The 23,978-nt window shown below is 35.6% G+C and overlaps 1 protein-coding gene across 19 annotated transcripts in view; it reads left to right on the top strand.

Moving 5' to 3' along the window:
* Positions 1–23,978, top strand: part of nrcama (neuronal cell adhesion molecule a) — a 130,659-nt gene that overhangs the window by 90,957 nt on the left and 15,724 nt on the right. For 12 of the 19 annotated variants that reach the window (XM_088644821.1, XM_088644819.1, XM_088644829.1 and 9 more), the window contains 17 exons: positions 190–301; positions 1,171–1,355; positions 1,451–1,582; positions 1,808–1,951; positions 2,618–2,729; positions 3,504–3,670; positions 4,369–4,516; positions 6,325–6,449; positions 7,096–7,125; positions 10,565–10,666; positions 11,584–11,781; positions 11,868–11,938; positions 13,422–13,647; positions 17,404–17,519; positions 17,993–18,197; positions 19,813–19,935; positions 21,209–21,385. In XM_088644821.1, the coding sequence (XP_088500947.1) occupies positions 190–301; positions 1,171–1,355; positions 1,451–1,582; positions 1,808–1,951; positions 2,618–2,729; positions 3,504–3,670; positions 4,369–4,516; positions 6,325–6,449; positions 7,096–7,125; positions 10,565–10,666; positions 11,584–11,781; positions 11,868–11,938; positions 13,422–13,647; positions 17,404–17,519; positions 17,993–18,197; positions 19,813–19,935; positions 21,209–21,385 (2,373 nt within the window). The remainder of the gene's footprint in view (positions 1–189; positions 302–1,170; positions 1,356–1,450; positions 1,583–1,807; positions 1,952–2,617; positions 2,730–3,503; positions 3,671–4,368; positions 4,517–6,324; positions 6,450–7,095; positions 7,126–10,564; positions 10,667–11,583; positions 11,782–11,867; positions 11,939–13,421; positions 13,648–17,403; positions 17,520–17,992; positions 18,198–19,812; positions 19,936–21,208; positions 21,386–23,978) is intronic. The other 7 variants (XM_088644828.1, XM_088644822.1, XM_088644827.1 and 4 more) reach the window with 1 other exon arrangement.

Here is a 23,978-nt window from a genome sequence, read left to right as displayed (position 1 = left end):
TACCAATTCAAATGACAGCTAAAATTTAACACATCACTCTATTCTTTTTATAACTGTGTCTGATGCAACCTCCAATGGGTAAATGATTCTTTTTCCAATTCTTTTCATTGAACTTGAGAACTTTGGGAGTGGTTTTAGAGTAAAGTGCTCAAGAACTGACACTTTGAATGTTGTCATTACTCATTTCAGACAGCCCTGTAGGAGAAAGACGTCCAACGTTTTTGGTTCCAACAGGATCCGTAAGCACTAAAATGGTATTGAGAGGACAGGATCTCAATCTGGAATGCATTGCTGAAGGGCTGTAAGTCATCACACAACATAAAGAATATGTTTTTATTGATGTAAAATCCTATTTACAAAGTTCCATCTTTTTTGATTTGTTAAAACTTATCAGACATTATCATTGCTGATTTTTATAGTCGTGAGGGAAAATGTAATTACAGTGTGATTATCAGAAATATTTATATGAGAATACAAGTTTTGGAAAATTGTAAATGTTGATACTGTAGGTACAGTAACTGTTAAGTGTGTTAAGTAACAGTCTCTTAACATTCTGATAGCTCATTAGTTTCTGATATTTTTCAAACTGTTTATAATCATGCGATAAAGCCAGTTTAAATTAGAATACATAAAAAAACATATGTATTGATGTCTCTTTGTGTCTCTAAAAATTTAGTCATTTTAGTAGAGGATTCAGTCCCACAGAAGAAGTCACTGTATTGTAGTCACATAGATCATTTTAACTGACCATCGAGTAGAGACCCTTGATATACTGTATGTTTACTTGTAGTAACTAAGGAAATAATTGGTTACATTAAGTTAATCAGAGCTCAGCTGGAAAGAAAAGAAGGAAAAACAATGGCTTTCTGAGCAGAAAAGATACAGATTAAGTTGCAATATTTCTATGTACTTAGTCAAAATTATGTTGTTAACTTGTACACCAGAGGATGTACAGTATTAAATAGCAGTTGCAATTTGCTTTTCTTTTGTGCTTTAATGCAATGGTGTATCAGGTAGCGTCTGACTTTTTTAAGTATCTGATAAAGATTTATTCTATAAAGACATATAGATGTGATAAAGATTTAAAAATCCACACTGTATCAGTTTTTGGAAGATTACTGCATAAAACATGTACAACGTTCTGTAAGTCCTGATATTTGTTCTTTAAAGGCCAACCCCAGAAATGACCTGGATGAAGGAAAGTGGAGAGCTACCCAGCAAAAGGACTTCCTATGAAAATTTCCAAAAAACACTGAAAATTACTGACATCACTGAGGCTGATGCCGGTGACTATCGGTGTACTGCAAAAAATGTTTTGGGATCTGTACACCATACTATAAAGGTTACAGTTAAAGGTACGAGATAAGTTTCTAAAGAAAGGAAAACATTCAGAATACATTTTCATAGTTGCAACATTGTTTCATTTATTGTTACTTTTTATTCCGCACAGCTGCTCCATATTGGATAGGTGCACCCAAGAATCTCATACTAGCTCCCAACGAAACTGGATTGCTCACCTGTCGTGCCCAGGGAAACCCAAAACCCTCCATCACATGGTTAATGAATGGCATTCCTATTGAAAGTATGATTTTTTATCTTTATTTGTTTCCTGGATATACAGTATGTACTGTTCAAGCAATTGTTAAATTCACAGTTTTCTGTAGAAATTGTACCTATAGTATACTGTATATGAATATGAATGTTTGTAGCCACATAAAAGTGTAGTCATACCAGTGCAAAAGGAATGTAAGGAGTACTTCTGTAATGGTATTCAGAAAGCTCTATTGTGCCTTTTTCTTTTGGATAGATTCTCCTGCAGACACCAGCAGGAAGGTGGAGGATGACACCATTATATTCTCAGAAGTTCGGACTGGTTCAAGTGCAGTTTATCAATGCAATGCTTCCAATGAATTTGGGTATTTGCTGGCCAATGCCTTTGTTAATGTGCTTGGTGAGTTGAATTCAACATAACATCAACATTTTTTACACAATAGTGTAAATTTCTAAGCATTTTGTTAGAGAGCATCAGAATTGAAATAACATATTAATGTTATTAGTGTCCTAGAATTTGAGCAACTTTATTTGGAGCCAAGTCATGCGTACAGCACATTATAACCTAGCCTTTTGCAACATTAATATTGTAACATTGAGGCCTGTAGCTTTCTTGCACAATATAAATGGATCCATATTAAATCTTTCAAGCAGATAGCTGTGTCAGCATGTGCAGGCAGCAAAGGAACAAGTAAATATTTTTCCATGCTGAAACGCTGTGTTTCTTTTCTTCTCTTTTCAGCATGGAATAAACCTTTACTTGTTCATTTGCATACTAAATCTTGTTTGTTCAAGGATAGTTTGGATTATTGTAAATTACTATCATTGGGCCTTACATACATAAATCTCCTTTTACTTTTAAATTCATAGGCAGGTATACAGGCGAAAGAAAATAAGTTGAGGTAGTGTAAGGTAGTGATCAAGTAGTTTTTACTGATATTGAATTATATTATATTGAATTAAAGAATATCATACACTTGACACTTATTATGTAGTAAAGCAAATCACACATGATAGAGTTATGATCTCATTATAAGTCAGATCTTTTTATGTCTCTTAACTTCAGCTGAACCACCAAGGGTACTGACTGAATCAAACAAAGTTTACCAGGTCATCAGGAACAAACCAGCCTTACTTGAGTGTGCCTCTTTTGGGTCACCCAAACCGAAAATCAAATGGTAAGTATTGCATTCACTTTAAGCTTCAGTATTTTATCTAGATGTAATATTGTGAAGTATAGAGACAGATTAAATATGCTTGAAATTAAAACAATTCGCTTCTGGTAGAAAGGTTGCTAAAGACTACTGAGGTAATAGTTTTTGTGTGTGTGAATAGATACAGTATACACATAATGTATATAGACAGTCAGACTTTCCAAAGCATAACATTTTTATAATGTTATTTAAATATCTTATCTTAAATATGTGCATTAGATTCATTAACACCTCTATCCATCATTTGTTCTCACTATGAAGCTTATTTATTGATATTTAACTGCAAAGTGAATCATTAGGAAATGTGTTAAATGCTCCCTTTACACCACTCTAATCCATGCAGCAAAAGCTACCTTCCTGTTATGTAGTGACAGATTGCTATTTTTCCATTTCACAGCTGGTGATAATATTAGTCTCGCACTTACAAGTCAAATGTATTTTACAAATACATCTACTAATTAACATGAAAGTGCATCCACTTTAACAATGTTAAATTCATACAATTTGTCTAACATTTTTTCTTTAATTCTTTCTTTACTACTTTATCGGTTGAATTGCAGTTCAACTTTAACATAGTATTTATAAGTGCCGCTGTATCTTTTTTCTTGCTCTATGGTTGTTACTTAAACAATACATTTTGTTGAGATATGCATTTCTATGACTTTATATATGCAGTATATAACTTTGGTTATTTTAGCTCTTTTTGTTCTAATTGCATGTCTTTTCTTTTTTAACAAGGTTCAAGGATACCCAGACAAGTGTTTTGGATGGGGATCCCTATGTTGTGCATGAAAATGGAACCTTGGAAATTAATGTTGCTCAGACTGACCATAGTGGAAAATACACTTGTTTTGCAATGAATTATCTTGCCAAAGCAGAGAATGTTGTTTATTTGGAAGTGAAGGGTGAGTATGCAAAATAGGGTCTAACAGAGTTTTTTATATGAAAAACACATAAGGGAATCGTGAAGTACCATTCAGTGCCTTGTTGAAAATGAGTTAACTGAAGTGTAAACAAATAAGGCAGTTTGTTTTTCTACTGAATTGCCATAAGAATTGCCATAGTACCTCACATAAGTCAGGTAATATTTCAGAGCTAATAAAGGTTTGATAAACGCTTAGACAGAGCAGCTCAATGAAGACACAAGCGAAGCATATCCATCAGTAAGCAAACAGAACTTGCAGAAGGCTATTTTTGACTAGTCTGAAACACTGTTTGCTCCAGCATTAGTAATAAACTAGTGAAAAGTGAGTTAGTGAATTAATGATTAGTAAAAAAAACCCAGTTAACAGCAAACTAAAGATAGACAGCATATGCTAAATTAGTTAGTCGTTAGATATAGATCAGGTTGTTTAATTAGAAACATATACATCAACCTGCACACAATTAATTATCTTGTTGTGTATGCTATTTACTGCTGTTCTCTACAAGGAACAGTGTTACATAAGACATGTTTAACCTTGACAAATCATCCTCAGAAGAACAGTACATAATTAAATAAAAATCAACACAATGACAGCGCTAAAGTCAGGAAAATGTCTTTTAATGTGGTGTAAAACTTGGCAAATTATTCAAAACTGTTTCTTACTTTCTCATGTTTTAGAACCAACAAGGATTATTAAACAACCAATATACAAAAATGTGCAAAAAAACAGAAAAGTGATTTTTGAGTGTAAGGTTAAACATGACCCAAGCCTAACCCCTACAATGACCTGGCTAAAGGACAATGAGAACCTGCCAGATGATGAAAGGTAAGTGCGCACATCCTATGTGTGGGCACACAGTATATGTAAGCATAAAGTATACCAGTGTAAACACACAGTATATATATATACTGATGGAAAAAGAAATGCAACATTTTCTGGAATGAGAATACTATAGTTTTAGCTTATGTACTTTCACAAAAAGTTGTCAATTTGTTTTAAGCCCTCTGACCAGCTTGTGCAGTGAGACATTGCAGCTTGCCAATCACATGAAAGCTCGTTAGGTGCACTTTTACCAAACGAGGTCCAGGTGGAGCTGTGCCTGATCTGATCACCTTTAAAATGTTATGGACACAGACTGGGATCTGTGTCAGGTCTTGTAGTGGACCCTATGCGATGCGGTAAGAGCTGGAGAAAACAGGAGGCATGGTAAAAGGAAACACACAGGGGTTTAATAGTGCACAAAATAATAGTGACAGTCCGTGAGACAGTGAGCGGGGAAGACAAGGAATAGCATCCAAATCCAAACAGGTCCAAAGGCAGGTCAGGGCACAGTCCGGGAGTCCATCAGCGAGTAATCTATCCTGGGACGCGACAAGGTTAAAATCCTCAGGAAGGGGGAACAAACAGACAAAACATGGAGGTCCACGGGTGACGGGGCAAGATCCTCCAGACCCTGGGCTCAGGAAGCGGGAGGTGTCAGGGATGAGGCCTATGCCCTCAGGAGAGAGACGTAGGGTTTCTTGGTGCAACATTTTTACCCTAAAGATGAGCCCCTAGGACTGGAGGAGCTAGTCTTTAAATAATACGGCTAAGATGGTACATCTGGGGAGCTTAACGATCACAAGGACAATAACGGGAACAGTGGCGCGCCCTCTAGGGAGGGATGTCGGGCGTGACATAAAAGGCCTTAATTCAAAGCTTAGGTCACTGCAAGAAAAAGGCCACACTTAGTCAGTTTTCTGTGCATTGAATGTCACCAGAAGCAAGAGAGAGGGCCATTGGCATGCTGCAGGCAGGCATGTCATGTTCCAGCATTGCCAGACACTATGGAGTAAGCCGCTCTACTGTGTCCTGACTGCAGAGAAGGTTTCAGCAGAACGGCAGGAGAGATGACCATCCAAAATCCGGTTGCCCTCGAGTGACCACACCAGAGCAGGACTGACACATCAGACTGGTCCATCTGAGAGATTGTTTCAGATCTTCCACCCATACTGCTGCTTAAACTGCCTGCAGACACAATGCCTGCATCACTGACAGAACAGTGATGCCCCATGGTGCTGGCCTTAGAGCAAGGTGACCTGTCAGAGGCCATCTGCTCACACCTCCTAGATGTTACACCTGACTGGCTTGGGCCAGACAGAGGCTGCGATGGACTCATCAGCATTGTCATCAGGTCCTCTTCACGGATGAGTCACTCTTAAGCCTGTTCCACACAGACGGGCCAGGAGTGTTTCGTTTCTTTTTTCGATCAGTATATAAACCATTAGTATTCTTACTCATCTACAAAGACCATGGTATTTGATTACAGCTCAACAAAATAATGTTTTGGTTTTATTCATGAATGATGTTTATTTAAAAACATTTACAAAATCAGTTATTGTGTATCTTAAATTGTATTTTGGAAATCTGATTTTCAGACTTACCAGTTATTTAAATGAAATACATTTAGGCAAATCAGTGGTTTTAATGAACTTCTGCACCCAATTCATCTGATTTTAGAGATAAAGCACAAGCCATGGAATCATCTGAGACTCAGGCCACTTGAACAGAAATAAATCATAATTAAAAAAAAAATTCTGGCATTACTTATCACATTAATTACTAATATACTCTTTTTTTCTTAATATTTTAAGATTTGTAGTGGGTTCAGAGAGTCTAACCATTAATGATGTTACCGAACTAGATGAAGGTACATACACGTGTATCATGAATACCTCTCTGGATCAAGACTCTGCAAGTGCCGTGCTAACAGTTGTTGGTAAGAACGCTTTATTTTTCTTATTTAGCTTTCTCTCTTTACAGGTTTCTTCATACATTCTAGTACACCTAGATGATGTCATAGAAAAAAAACAACGTTTTTATCTTTATGTGGTGAATGAATGTTTTAAAATTAATTTAAGACACACTGCTATTACCTTTTTTATTTTGCATTTTCAAAAACCTGCTCAGTTTAATATTCCTAACACATTATAATGCAATACACTGTAGAAATGTATTGCTGTGTTGTGTTTTAATAATACATTATTATTAGTAGTAGTAGTAGCAGTGTGGTGGCAGAGCTGATTGTGATGGTAACATGACTCTAGTGCTATATGCTAAATATGCTAAATTTATATGCTAAACATTTAACCAGTAATAAATAGTACAGGGGTTAATTTGTGTGAATGTAGAATCAATCTGGAAAAAAATGTATTGCATGATCTTGCAATATGAATTCACTTAGTATGAAGGTTGTGTCTTTCTGATACCTAATTTGTGACCAATGCAACATTTTTATTTCCATTTGCCAACACAAAAGCAAACATAAGGTTACATTAGCTGTGTGACTTCAATGTGGCTAGTACAAAAACTGTAAGTTACTAACCACTAACTACAACATTAATCCTACATTACTTTCCTTCTAGCTGCTACCCCAACTCCAGCCATTGTATACGGTAAATGATCAGCAAGTGTCTGTCTTAACTTTCAGCATTTTCTGTTACCGTTTTTTTTTTATTCAAGCATGCTGCTGTTGGGCAATGTTTGTTTCATTTGCTATGCACATCAGTATCATAAGCACAATGAAATGTTGTGGAAAACAATAATTCCATTCATTACATCCCATGTACTGTAGGTCTTTGGAATATTCAGTACTTTTTTATTTTCAGTTTCATTAATTAATTGTTAATTGTCATTAATTCTTTATGAAAGGTATTGATTTGGTGTCTTTTACAATATTTTTGTTATGTCTCAAAATGTTTTGCAGATGTTACAAGCTCTTTTAAAACTAAACAGAGTATTTTGACCTGGCTTCTGTCTTAAACCATGACAAAACAAAGCAAGTCTTCTTGCCAAAGTGTAATAAAACTTTCTTAAAAGGGGAACGTCTTACTACTTTTTGAGAAATATGAATTCGTCTTCAAGGCAGTTTTGTACTTTTGCATTTTACTCTTATTTTCTATAAACATAATCCCCAAAATCTTTAAAACATTACTGATCAAGGTCTCTGTGTCTTGAAACGTTTACTATAAATTATAAAGATCTGTGCTTTTTATAGGAGTTTTTAATATTACGTTTTGTATTTTAAATTGGCTTTCACTTTATCACCACACATTGACTAAACATCAACAGTCAAACAACAGTTTTTTAGAGAAAGCAAAAATGTGGTGGTTACAAAAAAATCATTTGCAAAACATGCATGTTGCTGTTTTATAAAGGTTCTGGATAAATGCAAAAAGCTTACTTTTATTTCTACATAGAATTCAAACATACAGTATAAAGAAGCTTTTGGAAAATGCAAAATGTGTTGTAATGTGTTTTTTATGTATTAAATGTATTATCTAATACAGAGACTAGTAAAATTATTGTTGGAAATAATTGTTTGGAGACTGCATATAGACTTTAAACTTTCTTTTTAAGAAAACAAAATATGCAAATATTTTAAGATACAGTATATACTATATATACATTCACAGACATAAGAAATTGGCACCCCTAACCTGAATAGCTTGTTTCAGAGAATCATCCCAAATACAATACAAATTGTATAATGATCCTTCTCAGATGTAACATAACACAAATACACTACAAAATAATTCTGTGAAAATTAATTGTAACACACTGAGAAAAGCAAAAATGTATCAAACGAATAATTAAATCAATAACATTTGTTTTGTGTATAATGTCTAATGCCTCTCAGTGTATTTAACATAGCATAAGTATTGAAGTGTTCTTTCACAATAAGTATTGATACCACTTTTTGGTACTTTGCGTGTATTTTGTAGTTTTACCTCAATTACATATGAGAAGTGATTGTACTGGTTATTGCTTGATCCAATAAATGTATCAGTTGATATACAGTATTTGGCTTTCTTGCTTTACAAACTCTTGCTGGGCAAAGGTAGATATGTGAAGTTTGGCTGCTACAGTTACAGATCCCTCGATAGCATTTGGATAAGATACAAGTCAAGTGACAGGGATGACTATTTCAAAGTGATTGTGTGGCTCCTCTTCAAAAGTTGTGAACTGGATTTTAACTTCCTGTAAGTTAAGTTGTAGGTTGTTTTCAGGTTGGAAGATTCATCCAATGCATCTTGACCTTGTAGTAATGATGATTGGAATTTACAATCAGAAATTGGAACATAAAAGTCTGAGAGTATGTGGCTACTAGAAACAACCAGTCATATGAAATGCAGACACAACTACAAATTTAACTGAACAACAAAATATAATTTTATTCATACATACAGTATATAATTATACAATAATAAAATGACTGTGATGGAGTGGCATCCTGACCACCCACTGCTTGCTCTGATAGGAACTGTCTCCCCCGTGACAGTGACTGTGACTGTGTATTGCAGAAAGCAGTAATAAAATGGATGGGTGAAGGATGGAATAATAAAGTGAGAAAAACTTCTACATAAGTCAGTATATATGTTATATATGTTATTGAATATGCCATTATTCATAGAAATGGCAGATAAATAAAAGGGATAATAGAGCAACAGGGTTAAATGTTCATTGACTGTAATTTGTAATAAACATTCTCATATAACAAGTTGGCATTCATAAACTCGAAAGACAAGTAAATATCTTTTTTTTACTGTCATGAATTCATCTTTATCAAACATATTGGTTTGGAATAATAGATCCATTTCCAAATGTTACAATTTGAACATTGAATATAACTAATCGGAATAAGACAAAAGTATCTGACAATTCATATTGTCTTTATTCATGCAAATAAATTAGTTTTAGACTGTCAAAATAATGTTGCCTTTACTGTTCTCAGTCAATATTTTAACATATGTTAATTCAGGACTTCCCATTCCAGATCCTCATACCTCCAGTGTCTGCAGGGTTTTTTTTTCATAATTTATTTATTGCATTTACCTAAGAATTAGCTAATAATTTAATTAATAAAAATTTGAAATTGTTTTGAGCTCTATAACTGTAAATAATTTAAATTAAAATTCCTTACACCATGGTGGCATAGTTGTTAGCATTGCTGCCTTGTAGCTGTGGGACTTTGGGTTCAGTTCCTGTGGCGCTGTCTGTGTGTAGTTTGTACAATATGTTCTTCTTGTGTCCTTGTGGGTCTCCTCCAGATGTTCCAGTTTCCTCCCACAGTCCAGGGACATATTGATTGGTTAATTGGGTTCTGTAAAATTGGCTTAGATGTGAGTGTGTGTGTGTTTGTGTCTTTGTGTGCTCTGCAGTGGGGGTGTCCTGCCATGCACCCCTTGCTTTTTGGTACTGTAGGTACTTCATAGGCTCTGGCTCCTCAATGACCCTGTATTAGATAAAGCAAATGGATGGATAATGATCATTAACTTGAAGACTGCATTGTTTTAGGAGAAGGAAAAAATATCTAATCACATTATTAGTTTAATAAGGGTTCAACTAAGCAACCGAGAGTCCTTCTAGTAGGAAACATACCAGACACTAGTCACTAGGACCATAACCCTGTCCTAATCTGAGATTTTGATTAATAAGTAAATATTGTTATGCCTATTTGTAAATCTATACCATCTCCTGATCCTGAATATATTTTCTCTATACTCCTTTTTAAATTTAGAGTGATTAAAAAAAAAGATTTTACATACTAGGGCTGCCAATACATATATCTGTGACTGTGTGTATAAGTGTTTTTAACCTGTTAAAAAACGTTTTCATTCTCTTTGTCTTCTTCTTAAAATAATGTATTTTGGAATTGTTCTGCATTTCTAAACATCAATTTCATTATATATTATGAAATTATGAAATTGATCATAATATAAATTTGATATATTATGAAAATGAAATTTTAGCAGTTTGCTTGTTTAGTGATTTGAAACAAGAACGTGTCAATCCCTTTATGTTTTATACGTACTTAATAAAGTACCTTTTCAGATCGACCGGATCCTCCTACTGATCTGGAATTGACAGACAAGCATAAGCGAAGTGTGCAGCTCACTTGGATACCTGGAGATGACCACAACAGTCCCATAACGAGTAGGTCTTTTTTTTACCGTAGTCGTAACATTCAGTATGAACTACTACAGTATACTGAATATCCTAGCCTCCTTTTATTTTCACTGTGTATCTGACTTTCATATCCAGTTAAATTAGTGAGGCAGTATTAGAATAGAATCATTATCTAAAAAAAAACACAAACAACTCAAAAGTAAATATTTGTATGTAAGTATTTTTGTTTTTGTTTATAATGGTTTTATGGGCTTCTAGTTCAAACCTTTATAATGTAAATATAAAGGTTTTCTACTTAGAATATACTGTATACAGTATTGTATTATGAAAATAATAACAATCCTGGGTCATTCAATACATTTTAATGCTTAAAGTCATTATTTTATGCAGAAACAATAGGCAGGAATACCATAATAGTCCTGCTCATAAACATTAGATACTATCCTGTCCTGTTTGGATTTTACACACAAAAGCCCTTATTGTAATAAAAGTTAAAATGTAATGAAAAATAAAAAGTAAATTCCTCATCTGAGAAGATGCAACAAGAGAACAAATGCAACAATACTTTACAAGACCCAGCTTTTACTATTATAAAAGGGAATTACAGCTGTATTCAGAATGCTCCTGTGTTCCCACCATTGTGCCATAAATAATATTTTCTCATAATTTTCCATGAATGATCTTTTCTTTTTAAAAAAAAATTGCTTACCTAGAAAAAAACATGAAGGTATAAAAGAGAGACTAAAAACAAATGTATTATGGGAGCCAGTCATAGCATACAGGAATATCAGCTTATGAATTACATACACTTTTGTACCCTTTAGCAAGGTGTTACACTCAATTAAATGCCCTGCTAAATAACTGGGTGGCCATCTGTTTTTACTTTAATTCTGTATCAGTGAGTACATTTCCTTCTCAGATCCATTTTCTTTTTTCTTTTTCAGAATTTGTAATTGAGTATGAAGATAACCTTCACGAGCCCAATGTGTGGAACTATCTGACAGAGGTCCCAGGCACTAAGGCCACAGCTCATCTCAAGCTTTCCCCCTATGTCCATTACTCATTCAGAGTGGTGGCAGTCAATGTGGTGGGCCATAGCAAGCACAGCATCCAATCCCAGCAGTATATAACTGACCCTGCTGGTTAGTGATCTCTATAAAGTGCTTCTTTTCTCAGACTGAACCAGAGTAAGTATAGTGAATTTCTGCTCTTACATCTTTTTTTATAGCACCTGATGAAAACCCATCAAATGTAGAAGCTACTGGTACTGAACCCAAGAATTTAATTATAACTTGGAAGGTAAGAGAAAACATTTGATTTTAATGCTTGATATCTCTATAATTTCTTATCTTTATGTGCTCATCTGTATTCTTTTTTTTAGAATATTGTTCTTATTTAGCTTTGTTTTGTGCTTTGCTGGCAGTGTGTCATAAAGCTTCTGCATGTCATTAATTTACAGAGTTCTCCCTTTCTATTTGGTTGCCAAATCACACATAATATGCATTCTCTTTCTTTTTATTTTTCTGTGTGGAATTAGCCTTATTTGTTCTTTTGCAGCTTACTTATTTAGGCTGGTCTCCAATATAAGTTTTTAATATGAACGCTGACCAATTTTTTTTTTAAGTTTTAGAATCCTTTGCTGTTAACTTGCCTTATCATACAATTTAAATTAGATCATTTATTTTAAAGAAAAATAATAATGTTTAAAAATGCTTGAAGCTTAAACAGGGTACAGTCAATTTGTTCTCAATCAGATCAACTGTTTTCTGAAGTGACGTAACTTTCAGGATGTAGAACACAACATTTTAAGCTTTAATGATAAATCATCTCTTGGATTCAAACATTATTTACCTTGATCATTAAAAACAGCAAAAACTGTTGCAATAACACACAAGGAATTTATAGTGATAAGGAAATTGAATGGTTACCGGTTGTATTTTAGTATTTTCTTATCATATAGTGCTTAGTATTCTTTCAGGTCTTACATTCAAAGAATCAGTTATAGAATGACCATGTCCATCCCTTCTTATGATGGCATATTTGCGAATTAGCCAGTAGTCCATTTTTTTATTGTGAAATTGAGAGAATATGTTAATCCTACGAGAAAAATATGTGGAAAAGTCAGATAAATATCAGGCAATATCAATGCTGGAGTTGAATTAAGTGGGTAAAGTGATCCATTAATATCAAGGCTCCATAATAGCTCCATAATGTTATCTGTAGAGATATATTGGGAATTATTGTTTTCCTCCCATGTTGTTTATTGCATACATAGGTATAAAAATGTGCACATGAAAAAATCACAAGAACCCTACTGTACATTACAGTAGAATAGGAGTACTAGGTCATAATGGTTTCATAAAAGACAATACACAGGAAACTTACGTTACACTACTGTTTCGTTTTCCTAAAGAAAGGGAATTGTTGTATTGAAGAAACATTAACTCAGATTTTTTATTTCTGAGTTAAAAAAATACTTTACACATATGATTGTCCAGTCCTAAGAAGTCTTTCAACACTGGGTTTATTGGGTACAAATTACCTACAGTATACTGTACATCTTGGGATTACCTCTGCTGCTGAAATGAAAACGATGGTGTAAACTAGGCAACAAGCTGCATTATAGGTATCAAAGGTAAACAATGAGGTTTTGACAAATGCAGCAGTTATATTTAATAAATGTGAAACATGACAGTTTTGTGATTATTTTGGTATGTCTCAGGATCTGAATGAAAATATTCCTAGTGCACCATTTATAATCTAATTTGCTTCCTTATTGCAGCCTTTGACAGGGTTACAGTCAAATGGGCCTGGACTTCAGTATAAAGTTATGTGGAGACAGAAGGATGTGGATAAAGACTGGGACTCTGTCACTGTTGCAAATGTTTCTAGGTTTGTAGTTTCGGAGACACCAACCTTTGTCCCTTATGAGGTGAAGGTACAAGCTGTAAATGACTATGGAAGTGCTCCTGAGCCATCTACTGTCATTGGATACTCAGGAGAAGATTGTGAGTACTCTTTTCTTATACCGATAAAACATAAAGTAAAAGACATTGGAACACATCAATATGTGACTCTGGCTTATCTAGCCTCAGAGTTGAAGAGCCTTGAATCTTTGTAGTATTACAAAATCAGGCAGAGTAAGCATATCACACAAAATGCTGCTGCAGTTGTATTAGCATCGCAAATGCCTAATCAATCAGAGTTTATTTATCAAATGCACAACGATACAGCGTGTGGCAGAAATTGCTGGCAATTAAATGTCTTTTCTGTGAGCTCACCGGGGGGGAACATAAAATAAAAATTACAAAATTAAAAGTTACAGAACAAGGTTACATAATAATAGTGCAATATAAATTGAATAAAAAAAAATATAAATAGAACTGCTACATATACAGGGTGTATGCAATACATTATGTCCAAATAGTACAAGATGCAGTATGCCAAATGCAATGGAAAGCTGTACTGTATGTCCATGTAACCTGACCATTTAACAAAGACCATTAGGGGTGGTTGCTGAAGGTGACTGCAGCTTGTCTGTTTAGCAGTCTTAATGTGTGGTGGTAGAAGCTGTTCCGTAATCTGTTGGTCTTTGACTGAATGCTTCGATACCGTTTAACTGATAGTAGGAGAGAAAACAGTTTATGACTTGGATGGCTGAGGTAATTGAGAATAGAGCTGGCTTTCTTAAGACATCTAGCTGAGTAGATATCCTGGATGTTTGATAGCTCACTGCCGCTAATGAGCTCTGCTGACTTCACCACTCTGCAGTATTTTGCGATCCAGGATGGAGCAGCTCTCATTTCAGGCAGTGATGCAGCCAGTCAGTAAACTCTCAATAGTGCACCTGTAGAAGTTGGTCTGGATATGTGTTGGAATGCCAAACTTCTTTAGCCTGTGGAGATAGAATAGGTGCTGCCATGCTGTTCTGACCACGATGTTGATGTAGTGAGCCCAGGTTAAGTCCTCTGTGATGTAAACTCCCAGAAACTTAAAACCACTGACCCTCTTCACTGCAGTCCTGTTGATGAGGATAAGTGTGTGACCTCCTCCCTGATGTTTCCTATAATCCACAATCATCTTCTTAGTCTTACTGAGAGGTTGTTATCCTGGCACCATGCTGCCAGGTTTTAAACCTCCTCCCTGTACGCAGACTCCTTACCATCTGTGATCAGGCCAATGACTGTTGTATCATTCACAAACTTAATGATGAAGTTTGAGTTATGCCTGGCGACACAATCATGGGTAAATAAGGAATAGAGGAGAGGGCTAAGTACACAGCCATGGGGGGCTCCAGTGTTTAGAGTCAACGTAGAGGATATGTTGGTGCCCACCCTCGCCACCTTTGGACGTCCCATCAGGAAGTCCAGGATCCAATTACAGTAGAGATGTTCAGTCCCAGGTCCTGGAGTTTGCTGACAAGCTTTGAGGGCACTATGGTGTTAAATGCTGAGCTGTAATCAACAAACAGCATTCTCACATATGTTAATTTCTTATCCAAATGTGAATGAGCAGTATGGAGGGCAGTGGGGATCCTCTGTTGATCTGTTCTGGTGATATGCAAATTGCAGTGGATCCAGGGAGCCAGGCAATGAAGAGGTAACGTCTCAGTACAGTGACAGGGACAGTATTCTGTAAAATAGGTGCCGTCCTTTGGATGAGACATAAAACTGAGGTCCTGACTCTTTGAGGTCATTAAAAATCCCAGGGCATTTCATGAAAAGAGTAGGGGTGTAACCCCTGTGTCCTGGCAAAATTTCCCATTGGCCTTTACCAATCAGGGCCTCCTAATAATTCCCATCTATGAATTGGCTTCATCACTCTGTTTTCCTCCCCACTGATAGCCGATGTGTGGTGAGCATACTGGCACACTATGGATGCCGGGTACATGCTGCACATTGGTGGTGGTTGAGGGGAGTCCCCATTACCTGTCAAGTGCTTTGAGTGGAGTGTCCATAAAAGCACTATATAAGTGTAAGGACTTAATATTATTTTTTTCAATATTTTTTTTTAAATTGAATTCCTTTGAGTAGTAAGACTAAGATATTTATATCAGATATTCAATCCATGGTAACTTCCAGAGAATTAAATCAATTTTCCTGCCTCACAAAAGAGGTGATCTGGACAAAGCAAGTAAATTTAAGAAAAACAACCTGCTAAGACCATGTTACTATAACAATGTAGTGATTCATAGCCGTTTCAGGGACGCCAAATATGTAATGTTAGTGGCTCTCTGAAGGCACCAGTTCTGTAGGGTTTGGGCATTTACTGAGACAATTATTAATTGTAACAGTAAATCACAAAGTTGATTCTTTTGATGGCTTTAGAATCCAACCATGCGACATAACTCAAACAACGCGCACACACAGGTACTAATACACGAGGATACATTTATTAATACATAGAATATGCATATAAACCTAACAGATCTTATCGAGAGGGTTATCAGAATACAAAAGATATATATTCAATCAGTTACGAAGTGTTACATATATCAAGAGGACATACGTTCAGTATATCATTCATTAAGACCGTTTCATAAATGAACTTGGTTATAACTTCTACATTAGATACTCGAAACAAGTACATAACTCTTAGGAATTAAATTGATATCAACTGGTTGGGATAACAATTGAATTCTTGAGCTGTAATGCATTGAAGTTGAATACTCATCCAATCTTTGGGGATTCAGATCTCCTGCGGGCACAAAGAAACAGTTGCAGGCTGTTGCTGTCCAATCCGCGCTCTCTGGCTCGGTGCCAGGCTGTGCTGTGCGGCTTGCGACGGTGCGCTGCTGATGCTCACTGACCGGCTAGTTAGTGTTGGCTTTAACTAGCAAAGTTTGTGCACAGGAGAAAAGATGACTGTGGGTCCCAGCAAGTCAGGAAGAGGACCGGTTCGTTCCTAATGAAGAGCTAGTTCTGAATAGTGATTCAGCTGTCCACAGTTCCGACCTGTTCACGAGGCCTGCTGCTGGTTACTCTCTGGCAACCTCCACTCTAGACTCTTAGAACAAAGGAAAGTTCTGGCACTCGGACACACTGGCCGTTCCGTGGTTGTCCGGGCTGAGTCTCAGGATGGTCAGGAAGCGCTGCCTTCTGCTCCTGGGCCGTCCTGCCCTGGAATTCTCCTTTGAATTCCCTTTAGAACAGTCCACAGAATCCTCTCCAGAATCCCTTCTGAATCTGAATCCCTGTGTTGCCTGTTTTTACCTGGAGGAACTTCAGCTCATTGATTGGCTGAAAGTTCCATGGGCATCAGAGTCCCACGTGGGTTACTCGGCCCTACCAGTCCCTGATTGGTTGATCAAGGTGAGATATGAGTCACTTACTCCTGACACTTAGGAATGCAATCCAGATGTCCAACTCGCACTCCCTAGACAGATAGGCGCCAATGGATGACCATTGATCATGATAGCCAGGCTTAGCTAAGTGCATCCCCCTTTGGGAGCTGGTTTCTTATCACAAGAAAACATCTTAAATCAGCTTGCATGAATTCTTTCTCTGTGGCTGCACCACAGAGATGAACAGAGAAATTAGGCCTAATTTGGGAAAGCTCAGAAACACTTAATTCTGCCTTATTAATAAGCCTCACCGCTACAACAATATAGCAATAAGCCCCATTGTCATTTGATAGTGATTAAATAATTCGACAAAACATATAATTTTGAAGGATCTACAGTATATGTGAGATGTTAAAGATATGTATTTTGTATTTTAGTCATTGGATTTTTCATTATAGCAATAAAATTGGCTATTTTGCAGTGCCAATGGTCTCCCCTGAGAATGTGGATGTACGAGCACTGAACAGCACACTTGCAGAAGTTCATTGGGATCCAATTCCTCCAGAAAGTGTTCGAGGTCGATTGAAAGGATATAAGGTATGCAAGTTAATAAAAAATGTTATTCAATTGCTGAGATTGAATTTAATTTTAAGATGTAGTAAGAATGAAGTAAGATGAGGAATGTTCACCATTTGTTTTTGTTCCATTCTGCTTTTTGGAATTTTAACAAATTTATTTTGTATTTCAAACTGAAATAAGTTATTCCTCACTAATCAAACAGGTAATCACATTGACATAATCTTTGTCAAGTCTGATCTTTAAGAAGTCAGAATTGTTCAGTAAGATATTAATAATTGGATTATCCATATAATTAATAAATTAATCAAAAACAATAAATTAATTGCTTATAGTTGCTTTTAGTTTACTTTTAATTATTCTAAAACATACACAGCAAAGCCTATGTGATCTTTAAGTCTTTTGAATGTCTGTGATCTCCTGAAACCAATTTTCATGAGTAAATTCTGTTTTTTTATTATGTTGTCCTTTTCACATTTACATATTTTTTACAGATTTATTACTGGAAGGAGAGAAGTTTATCCAAACAGAATCCCCAACATGAAGAGCAACAGATTTTGACATTCACTGGAAACAAGACTCATGGGAAGTTACCTGGGCTACACCCTTTCAGCCTCTATACATTGAATGTCAGAGCCTTCAATGGAAAAGGGGAGGGACCATCTAGTCCCAATCAGCAGTTTGAAACTCCAGAAGGAGGTATGGTTATGGCTGAGAGCTTGGTAGTAAGAAAATGATTTCATTAAGTTATTCAGACCAAAATACAGCAACAGTGTTCTTCGGTGTAGTGACATATACTGTAAAATGTAATGATGTCTAATGCATATTTAATGCATTGTCAGGTTATTTTAAGATTTTTTTCTTAAAAGAAACAGAGGGAATAAATAAGTGTTGGGGGAATATTACCTGAACAAGTAATCCCTTACAGTAATGTGCAAGAGAATACTATTTTAAAATTAAGAATCAGTTATTTTAAAATGTAATGCATTATTTTACATAGTAACCATACACATACTACATAGATCACTGTAAGTGATGAATTATTCAAATTATTTCTTCCCCAACTTCTTGTTAATTTTAAGAACTAATATTTAACATAAGTAAAGTGTAACTGCAAATAATTACTTTTTTAAAAGTAGCTTGCCTCAAAACCGGAAGAATTTCTTGGATCAAGTCGTTACTAGCAACCAAATAAGTTAGACAGGGCTCTGGCCTCTGGTTATTTGCATACTTTATAACTGTATGTTTTCATGTAATTTTAGAATGTGATTAAAACTAATTAAAGTTAATTTAATTTTCTAATTTGCCTTTCATTATGCCTATTTCAGTATGCCATCACCTCTCATTTCTCATGCAATTGTAAACATCTCAACATAGTAGTAACCAAAGAAACTTGAAACAGACACACCTAACTATACACCAATATGACTATTCTGTTTCTGAATAATACCAATTGACAAGTAATTGTATAGTGAAAAATAAAGTTTACTTTACTGGGCTGAAATTAGGACTGAAAATAGAAAATTAATATTTTTCTTTGCTTTTTCTGTTCAAACTTGAATGAACAGTTATGGGTTTAGCATGCAATGATATTGAAACAATTTGTTTCAATTTAAAGCTTTACACTAATATTCCAGTACCTGAATTCGTTCAAACAAACTGTTTGGAAGGTGGTAGATCGGAAAAATTCCATTATTTCTTATGGGGAAAATTCCACCCCCTTCCAAAGCAAAGAGTTCACTCAAACACCACTCTAAACATATAATACCATACAGAACATTATAGCAAGCTTAGTGAACAATGCAGTTCTACTCAAATAAGCCAACTATAGCTATAAAATAATTAATGATAACATATTTAAATTTTTCATTCTTTCGTAGTAGATTGCTATCCAAGAGATCAGCTAGAACGATGTGCATACTGTTGTTGACTATTACGCAAAAAAATATTTTTCTCTTCCTTAAATGACAAGAAGAGAGCACGGGCTTTCACTGTGAATGTAAACAAAGCACTGCTGCCTTACTGTGACATTAACCACAATGTCTTGCACCCGCGCAGAAACAGACAGCTGTTCGGTGGTGCTGAATCAAGATGTTCGCAATAGGTTCTCGGCCAAAACTGGTCACTTTTGAACATCAAAGTTTGGATTAGCAAAATTCTGTTCCTATGATGAATTACAAAGTTCAGATTAGCGAAAAGTCATATACCGACCATTCTTATACTAGGGTATGAGTGTATTCGAATTAATGAAGAGTGGTTTGTTTTGTTTTAATCCTTTACATACTATTTGTTATCAACTTATCTTTTTTTCAAGTTCCTGGTACTCCTACATATTTGAAGATTACAAATGCAGTGCTTGACTCTTTGACCTTGGAGTGGGGCCCACCTTTTGATCGCAATGGAATTTTGACGGGTTACACACTGAAGTACCAGCCAAGTGAGTTTGGTCATTGACAACATTGTTCTTGGAGCGAATTTTTCTTTTTTGCAGTTGTAATGTTACACATAAACTGTGTTCTCTCCATACCAGTACTGCAGTGAAAAAATAAAACTGTTGACCAAATATCTTGCCTAAGAAAATGCAGATGCATTTGAAAATGTCTAAATCAGTGAAGGGTAAATTGGCACTGAAACACAATTTAATGGCTATGTCGTTTTGGAGGATAAAGTAGACAAGAAACATCTGTTATACTGAGACACAAGCCTTATATCTAAGAATCCTATGCAATGACTGTTCTGAAATCAGAGAGGATTCACATTCCCTATGAACAGACAGTATGAATAATTTTATATACCATAAACATCTGTCCATTTTTTAGCAGCCAGTATAATGACACTTGAAATATTGAAGTGGCAGAAAAATATAATAAAAGGCATTTTATTGCTCAGTTGTAAGTTCAGCTTACATTTTGCCTTAAGTAATATTGAATGAGGGTTAATTTACAGAAAGGCATTCAGACAACAAAAATATGTATTACAGCTTTGCAGTGCTGAGTTGAAGAAACTGTGTTTTGAGAATCAAATATCACCTTAACCATGTTCAAGGACATGTATGTCTTAAGGACAGGACATTTGGGGACTGTGAAGGGGCGGAGAGGTGGCTCTGTGGCTAAGGATCTGCGCCTGTGACTGGAAGGTTGCCGGTTCAAATCGCGCGGCCGGCAGAGGAATCTTACTCCGTTGGGCCCCTGAGCAAGGCCCTTAACCCCAACTGCTCTAGGGGCACTGTACAATGGCAGACCCTGCGCTCTGACCCCAAGCTTCTCTCCCTGTCTGTGTGTCTGTGTCTCCTTGGAGAAAAAAAAAAGCTGGGGTATGCAAAAAGATGAATTCCTAATGCAAGAAATTGTATAGGGCTAATAAAGAAACATTATTATTATTAAAGTCCAGGTCTTTTAAGGCATCCCATGACCACATGAGTTTCCAGTTTTCACACTTTTTAATAATCAAGTGACATTTCTTTATATCTTGTGAGGTGTAATGTTGTTCACTTACACTATTCATTTTTGACCATTCTTTGTATAAGCTTTTATCATTTAATATATACTGTAAGTACAGCAAATTACAATCTAAGCAGAAATAGAGAATTGCAGGAAAGAAATGTTAAATGTTGATGTGTTTATGGTGTAGCTACAAGATACCCCTTGGTTTTCTGAAATATATGGGTTGTAATAAAATGTTGCTAATCCCATTAAACCTTTTCTTTAAAGTTAACAGCACCAATGAACTTGGGCCTCTGAAAACAATTTTCATACCTGCAAATGAAACCAATTGGACACTGAGTAACCTGAAGTATAACACTTACTACAAATTCTACTTAAATGCCCATACCGTAATAGGAGCAGGACCAACAAAAACAGAAGAGGCAGCAACAATTATGGATGAAGGTAAGTTAGGTGACAAGCTTTTTTTGGAAAATAATACCTTTAAAAATATTTTTGGTGGTTGGTATCTATGTAACACTAGCATTTTAATTCTGGTCTCATACGCTATATATCTTAGAATTTTGCTACAGTAGTTACATGTTAACATGTTCTTAAACAATGAGTGTATTCACCCAGAGTAAATGTGATTTCAAGATGCTTATTGCTATATTTCCAAATCTGTTATCTTAAAGTATGTCTTCTTATTTGAAGTGATCTTTTTGGATGTTTACAATGCAGTTAATGCAGGCATGCTTAAGTCTTACTCTCATGTAGTGTTATTATGGTTCAGAAATGTTTTTTATTTGGAAAAGTAAATTGTTCAAAGAAAACTTAACTATCTTAAGAAAATGAATGACAGAAAAAACATGTGAAGCATCTTTCTGTATATACAGATCTAGCCATTCAGGATACATGATGCATAATGCGCCATACTGCAAATTGCGTACTTCATTACAACGTGTGTTAACACAATAAACCTTTTTATTTTTTTTAAAAATCTAAAATCTAAAATCTAATGTGGGACTGCACTGCTTTGAAAAACCGCCAGTTGGTGCAGTGAATATTTAATGTGGCGTGTGGGCTGTCACACGAAATGCCTGGCTACGAATTCCAGCCAATGCCCAGCCCTGTGGGGAAAATCTTTGTCCCATAATAAAATGTAAATTATATACGATATTTGACATCTTTATTAATTTTATATATCACAGTATGTTAAATATTAAATTTATATTAAAAATAAATGTAAAGCTGTTTCAAAAACAGAATTACTCAGCAGGATATATAAGAATAGTTTGTTGTTGTAGGCCGTTGTGAGGGCGATATTTTTTTTAGGTTAACATAACCATTTAAAGAATCTATATCTGCCTTAATGCTAATTTAAATAAAAAATCATTTGGAATCTTAATTTTATTTAAGATAATAAATTATAAAAAAATATATTATATATATACTGTAATGACTTTAAAACCATATGGTATCATACTATATTTAAGGATGAATAAACACAAATAGTGCAGTAAAAAGCAAAAGAGTCAGGTTCTCCTGTGCCACTGTAGTGGTGCTGAAAAAAAGTGCTTCATCTCGGGAACCAAAGCAGTACAAAAAGCACAACTTTAACAGTGCTACTTTATACAGCACAAAGAGAGCACATCATACTAATTAAAAATCTATACATTTCCTATAGCTGTTCATCATTTCTTGCATCAGTTTTGACTGGTTTTAGCCCGTTCCTCTTTACAAAACTATTTTAACTTGGTGTTGTTTGAGGACAGTGAATTGGAGTGCTGTGCAGGACTGTTCCCATGTTTGTGGCATCACCTCTGTGTCACGATTGTAGTCCCTCCTCCTTAAGGGCGCTCCGGCTCTTTTCACTTTGGATATAATTCTGTGCACCTGCCCCTTGTTCCAGCCTCCTTCCCGTCCCCCTTATGCCAGACACTCAGTCAGTTCCGTGCTCTGCATCTGGTTTCTATATCGTGCGAGCCCGGGACCTGGTTGCACCTGGCTCCTTTATGTTTTTAAGTTTCTATGCCTGTTCCGGTTCCCCTTGCCGGTTCCGACCCGGTTCTTGTTTTTAAATCCCTTGTCTTGGATGGATCACCGGGCCATGGACTTTTGCCCGTATTTTGGATTCGCCTATGGACTTATTCTTTGGATTGTTTGCCTCGGCCACACCTTCCCCGTACACCAGCGCACCTAGGACATGCCCCCGTCTTCATTCCCGTCCTCTTCATGACTTTTTCCCCAGTGTATCCTCACTACATCGGATTGTGTCGTCTGCACAGGGTCCGGAAAGAACTGTTTCGTGACACTCTGATAAATTCACTCATTTTAGTAAGGGTCTCCGAGAAACAATGATCAGCATAGAAATAAAATAAGAAAAACCTGTTGATAAATTTGTGCAATTATCTGTCAGTCTAGTAACAAAAACTAACCTAATCCACAAAAAACGTCTAAATCAATGTATCGTTCAGTTTTTCCATTGCTTTCTCTATTGGCTTGGTCAAAGTTTGAGTACATTAGCAACGGTAAATAACCTGGGCCCAAGGTAGGTTATTTTTGTGATTTCCTGTATATTGCACTCAAAACCGAGATCGCAAAATCTTTCAGGTTCAGTTTCTCCTCAAGTGTAGCAAACATGTTAAAACTACCATAAAAATTTTAAGAAAACTAATTAATCTGGTCATTTGAGCACCAGAGAGTAAGCCAGCAGCTATATCACCTTTTTGAGTCACAACTTACAGCCCACTGAAGCTAAGTGTGAGCCTGTTCAGTACCTGGATGGAGGATCACAGCCCTCAGTGAATCTCATTGCAGAACAGAACAGGAAAGTGTGTCATGTGATCCGTCCATGTTCATTCATGTATTTTTAATAATTTGAAACTAATTACGTATAACTATTGTGGTATATATAATTAATAATGTAGTATATAACATGTATTATTAATAATTAGAAAATAATTACATATAAATATTGTGGTATATATTATTAATATCCATCTTGTGGTATTTATATAACATATCCAAAATACTATATACATATTTGATTTAAATA

This window comes from Lepisosteus platostomus, chromosome 9 (genome assembly GCF_059453375.1).
Source record: "Lepisosteus platostomus isolate fLepPlt1 chromosome 9, fLepPlt1.hap1, whole genome shotgun sequence".
NCBI classification, from domain to species: domain Eukaryota; kingdom Metazoa; phylum Chordata; class Actinopteri; order Semionotiformes; family Lepisosteidae; genus Lepisosteus; species Lepisosteus platostomus.
The sequence above is the reverse complement of the archived record's forward strand: the minus strand, read 5'-3'. Positions and strand labels throughout refer to the sequence as shown.